The sequence below is a fragment of the Limulus polyphemus genome, unplaced genomic scaffold, assembly GCF_000517525.1.
Source record: "Limulus polyphemus unplaced genomic scaffold, Limulus_polyphemus-2.1.2 Scaffold3461, whole genome shotgun sequence".
NCBI classification, from domain to species: domain Eukaryota; kingdom Metazoa; phylum Arthropoda; class Merostomata; order Xiphosura; family Limulidae; genus Limulus; species Limulus polyphemus.
The window spans coordinates 89,221-95,627 of record NW_013669071.1 but is presented as its reverse complement, the minus strand read 5'-3'; the positions used below and the strand labels follow the sequence as shown (position 1 = coordinate 95,627).

At 32.6% G+C, this 6,407-nt stretch overlaps 1 protein-coding gene across 1 annotated transcript in view; it reads left to right on the top strand.

The window, feature by feature from the left end:
• Window positions 1-6,407, top strand: part of LOC106469390 (two pore calcium channel protein 1-like) — a 62,311-nt gene that overhangs the window by 26,424 nt on the left and 29,480 nt on the right. The window contains exon 8 of the mRNA XM_022397898.1: window positions 5,261-5,323. Within this exon, the coding sequence (XP_022253606.1) occupies window positions 5,261-5,323 (63 nt within the window). The remainder of the gene's footprint in view (window positions 1-5,260; window positions 5,324-6,407) is intronic.

The following is a 6,407-nucleotide window of genomic DNA, read 5'->3' as shown; positions in this document are numbered from 1 at the left end:
CGGTCTTGTTTAACAAAATCTGCCTACAAGAAAATCTGTCACCAAAGTACACCAATATATGTATATATATGTATTAAATCACAATTAAGTTTAATTTATCCTATTTTTGTCTGTTAACATTGTACTGCACTGTGAGCCAGTGCCATTTATGTAGGGATGATGTAAATTCCATATCTACTATCTTGTTTGCATTATTTTTGAAGGATTAATATTAGCCATCCCTACATTTACTTCCTTTTTTGAAGTTTTTCTTTACTTGTAAAAGCCTAGCCACACAGGGTTTTAGAAATAAAATCAACAGAAAGGAAAGTTGTGAGATACAAAACATAGATAATGGATGACAATTTCTGAAAATATAACTTATACTTTGGGAGGGCAGAAAATTAAAAAAAAAAAAAGGTAAGTGCATTATTTACAACCATTACCTTTCCAAACTGCACAGAGATCAAAGATCAAATTATTTTTTTTCTTTGCTAATTGCACTAGATATTGAAATAGAGTTAGGATTGCTATACTTTCTTAAAATTTGAAATTGTTTAAGTAGTTGTGGACTCAAAACCAGAAAGGTGTTCACTAGTCATGATGTGGTTAAAGCTATTAAAAGATGATATAATTGGTGTGACTTCACATTTGGCTAAAAATATCTGCTTGACCCTTTCAAAATGTGCATTTCATAACCTTTTACAGAGTTACTTTCAAAATTTAATTAAACTACTTTATTATCAACATATACAACTAAACTTGACATCAAAATGTAGTTAATAAGCCAAATTTTAATATTATATAAGTTTTGAATTCTAAATTTTATAAGGAATTACTTTAAAAATTTCTTAATCTCCCCTAGAATGAAAACTGTAACATTTGCTCTCTAGGTCATCTCTATTCCCTTTGAGAAGTACAGAATTTAATATGAAGTACTTATTCCAATGCGGTTTTACATCCTCTCACACAAAGCTACTTCTGTCTTCTTTCTGCCTTCTAAGCATTGCTGAAAAGATTTTTACGCTCAGTGCACCAGTCTATATACCCCACCAATTTTGTGCCACTAATGAACATGTACATAGCATGTGATTACTCTCCACCAATAGTATCATGGCACCTTTCTTGATTGGCACAGCATTGTTTAAACATGATTTTTTGTAAATAGCTCTCATTTATGATTGTGCTCCTTTGACATTAGAATTTTATTTTTTCAGCAGTTTTATTTTTACTGTGTTTGCAATTAATTATTTCAAGAATTGTTTTATTAATTTTTGCATTTGTTTCTTGTTACTGAATTATAAGATATCTTAATATGTAAATTCCCATTACAATCGAAAATGCTACTGGTACATCTTCCCAGAAATCGGGTTTGACTTTATCTGCAGAGAAGGTACAGGCCTTAATTCATAGGGTGCTAGATTCATATGTTTGACCAGTGATTTCTTCTTTTCAGCTTGACAATGTTTCTGAAGAAGAATACATCAAGGAGAAGACTATTTGAACTCTCTTTTTCTGGCACATTCTTATTTTGGTCTGTCACACTTCAAGAGTTTTCCCCTTCCCTTTTTATTAAAGGTAGTTAATCAGGTCATCTTTCAACATATATTCTAGTTTTGCTTTATGTTTGAGATGTGGGTGATTTCACTAGTTGTTTTTTTTTCCTGTTCCAGTTGCTGTGATGCCACGTTGTTTACTTTGATGGAGGTTTGTTCTTCTCCTCCTTTCTTCATATTGCTTCCAATTCTCCCAGTGGTTCTCTGGTAAGCTTTTTGACCTCTACACTTCACACGTGGTGGTTATGCCAATGGTAGGCGCGGCTCAGATGCCCTTTGTGTGGGTTTATCCTTCTTTACACATGGGAGATTCTAGTATTTCATGCTCAACTTTGATAAGTTAGATATTTATGTGTCCTTTGTTGTCCAAGTTAATTTACATGAATTGTAAGTTAGATATTGATTATTACTTTGTTTTTCTTGGTAATTTTAGTCATTTTGCAAGGTCGTTAATATTATGTACATTGTAGACTGAGTAAATTTTGAGGGTTTGTCAGTTCAATATTAATAAGTACTTTAACTCTTTTGGCATGGGTTCAGTCTCAGGGACTGACCTCCTAATCATTTTGTTCTTGTTATAGTTTTCATGCTAAAACTTTTAAATTAGTAAGCTTATCTTCACAAAATTCTGCATAATAACAGTAAACATTACAAGGTTTCATATGAAAAATATAATATATTGTATACTAAGTTTTAAGATTTCTTAAGTAATGTTTTTCTTGTGGCTTTTCTTCTTTTCAAATGTTGACTATCCAACACACGAAGTAATTTTGATTTTAAAATTAAAAATACTTTTATGCATAAGAAAATTTTCAAATTTCATGCATGAAATCTTTATAACCTCCAGATAATTATCAAAAAATTTAGAAAAAAATATATTTTATCCGTAGTTTTCACTACTGTATCTCTGTACAGGTTGAGTCGATTTGACTGACCTCATAACCACCATAGAAAATTAGGAAATAAATATAAATTATGCTTTTTTTGCTCTAGAATGACTAATTATAAAATAAAAACACAAATGTTTAGTCTAAATAGCTTAAATCTCATAGCATTATACATCTATATATATTTATTATTTTTATTATATTGACCTTTCAGCTGTGCCTGGCTCACATTACAGAAGTTGCAATGACGTGGTGCATGTACACTCGTTATTGTATCCAAGAATATAAAACTGGCTTTTACAAGGTGATCTGTCTTGGCTGTGTTTTAGTGGACTAGTGTTTTGTAAAATACAGTCACATTTCAGTTATAACACATATGTTTATACATTATTACTATTTACAAATAAGTTCCTAAACTTATTTTTTGTAAAACATAGAGCAGTAAATAAAGAAGTATAACAAACAATTATCTCTTCTAGTTATGAACTTTGTTTTTTCTGCTTGCCATAGGCTGCTAAGCCTTATCAAATTTTGCATGTGGAGGATGTGAAATGAATTTTTTTTTTTCAGGTTTTATGTGTATATTTTGAAATAACCAAAATTCATAAATTACTATATCAACACTACAGAATTCCACTATAACTTTTCAAGCTTAGTAACTAAGCTGTATTTGGGTCTAAAAACATATGAAATTGCGAGCTCAATATTGTCTTACCTTACCACTTAGAGTCTAGCATGAAAAGAAAGAGTTTGCAGCAAAAATACTTTTAAGAGGCTGAGAAAACTACTAGTGGGGCATTCTGAACCTTCAATTGGTTATACACATGTCATTCGGTGAAGTAGGTGTACGTAAGCAGGTATTTTCAGAAAATATAAAAGATAGGAGGTTCTTGTTTTACCTTTTTGCATGTCAATATCGGTAATTTGAGTATCTAATTCATAAGAAACAATAGACTTTGTATTTGGACATCACAAGCATTTTAAACCAATGCTACATAAAACATACCACGACACACAAAAATCGATATTTAGGATTTAATATTTACTTTTAAATTAAGAAATTAACTAATGAATAATACTAAAATTTACATTATAATCTACTATTTGATACCAAACTTATTGATATACATTCATAAAATAGTAGTTCAATAAAATTTTGAACGCGGGTCAAACGTGATGACGTGGCCTTTGACTCATGACTGGTGTTGGTAGGGTTAACTTGATGTTTCTAGATAGTTTGTAAGTTACATTTCTGTACTATTAGTCACACCTAATTCATTGTTCTATCTAACTTTTTTCTGGTCATTTTTAAATATATTCCTTATAATCCTAATTATCATCAGAGTTAGCCTTACTTATGTGTCCTTTGCCCTCTAAGTTAATTTAGATGAATTGTGTGTTAGATATCGATTGTTGCTTTGGTAATTTTTGTTGGTTTGCATGTTTATTATTATTATTACGTACTTTATGGACAAGGTAAATTTAGACGATTTGTCAGTTCAGTATTCATAAGAACTTTGTTAACTAGGCTCGTTTAGATAGCTTGTATGTTGCATGTTATTACAACTAGTAACATATCAATCATTGTTCTATCTGGATAAATTTTTTCATCATTGCTAACTATGTGTCTTATAATCCTACTTTTTGCAGTGTAGGACTTTTTTGCTCTGATACGTTGCTGACTTGTAAATTTCTTTACCACTTATAGGGCTGAACCTTGCTTTGGCTCCTTTCCTACATTCTTGATACTAAAAACCAAATTTTCTCTTTGTAATCTACAATTTGGGGCTCATCCCCACAGTGCCCACATTGTTGATAGTATTTTTTATTGATCAAAGTTGAGTGTTCCAGTTCAGGGTCCTACAGTTTGGACTAACCTTGGCTCTTTAAGTGTTTTGTCGGGTGGTACAAACTCTTGCCCAACATCTTCACTCCATGGGTCTTTGCACTCACCATTACATGGATGACTGGCTCCTACTCGCTTCTTCCCATTCACAGTCCAGAGACCACAATCTTGGGCTCCTACAGAGAGCAGCACAGGTGGGATTTCTGATGAAAGAGGGATGTCTGTTCTTACCCCTCACTCAATTCCCCATTCTTTTGGGAATTTTCTTCATTCCTACCTCAATTAGGCCCAGCCTTCTCCTCTTCATCTTGGGGATATGTAGCAAGCAGTTCACAAGGCCCTCACCTTTCATTCTCTCACAGCTTGAGAGGTTCTATCTCTTTTGGGAATTTGAGCATCCTTGGAAGCCCTCATTCCCCTGGTTCAGTCTCTTATACATTCCCGTCAGTAGAACTTCTACTGGGACTACCCTTTTACCCTTCATTCCCCAATCAGATCTGACCTGGTTTGGTGGCTAGACAGACACCAGACCAGGGTAGAGATGCTGCTTCCTCTTCCTACTCTGGATTTACATCTGTTCACAGACTCATCTCTAGAGGGTTGGGGAGCTTTCCTCCACTTTTGGGAGATTTCTAGTCTCTAGTCAATCAAGGAGTCTTCTCTTCATATTACCATTCTGATATGTGATTGCAAAAATTGATGTTTGTTGTATATTGTTTGAGACTTACATTACATGAAGTTTTAAAAAAAAATATTTTTATGAGAAACCAAACACTGTAATTTATATATTTTTGCACTTGTGGTTGTTTTTGTTGCTTTTACTGAAATCTATTAACTTGTTAATAGCAAAGTAATTATTAGACATTTAGAAAATTTTATAGCATGTATTAAAATGTTTCTTGTTCTTTGCTAAAGTATTGGTATTAATGCTTTGTAATAAACTATTTTAATAAAATAATTTATATAAAACCAAACACTCTTTGTGTTTACAGTTACACATCACATCAAGAGTACTGGAACAGCTGGATCTTGGGTTGCTGTTGGATTCATAGTTGGTAAATCTTGGCAAATTCTTGATTCATAATTGATAAGCTTGTCTGTGTGATTAAGAGTTTTTAAGTTTTGTCTTTATCTGATTTTATTTGTAGCTGTTAACTTTTGTTTTTGGATATATATATATATCTTGTAACTTAAACAAGGTGATGATTATTTGTTGATATGGATTGAAAAAATTATATTATGCAGAAGAGAAAGTGATGTGTTAAGTGAACTGTTATTGGAAGATTCACAAAACTCTATGGTTATTTCATGGCTGGAAGATTTTAGAAACTGCAGTAATAGCTAGTAAAGTCATTACAGGGCAAGCATACTTGTGTATTATTCACTGAAATGCTATATGTCCAGAAAACTAAATAAACTTATTCATGTGGTGGTCTCAGCTACACTAACTTACCATTCATGTAGTAACTGCAATTAACAGGAGTAAGGACCAAAATATGTGTTGCAGAGTTAAACCTGAAAATTTGACTCGACTAAGTTGAAAAGAGACTAGATGTAATGTTCAATCAAAGTAAAAATTGGTTGTTATTTGTCCAATAACAAGAAGACAAACTATCTGTGCTCAGAATGCTGAACACGTGTTTTTGAATCACATAAAGTGATTTTGAAATTCTCTGTTTATTTTCAAGTTATTTGTTCTGAGTTGGAGAGTGTTTGTAACTTTATATAAAAAAAACAGTAACATCAGCCCTTTCAGAACACAGGTGCTATCCACATCATTGGTTGTCCCAAATGCAGTAGGGAGAGTCTAACTTCCATGCATTTCTAAACCTGAACAAGTGATGTTACCAGAGAAAGCAGATACAAGACCAGAAAATAAATCCCCACCAACGTTGTCCATGAAAAACATCTAAAATGGAAAAAAATATGAAATTTCGAGCAGACTAAAGACACACCCTACCTTGTTGAAATATTGGTTCAAAAGAAAGTATTGGCACAAAGTCCATTAAAATGACTGAGAAAGTCACTAGGGGGACATTCTGAGCTTCTAATTGATTATTCATGTCATATATAAAAGTAAGTGTATATAAGGGAGCCTTTCCAAAAATAGAACCCCTGTACGTGGTGAGGGGACCTCCC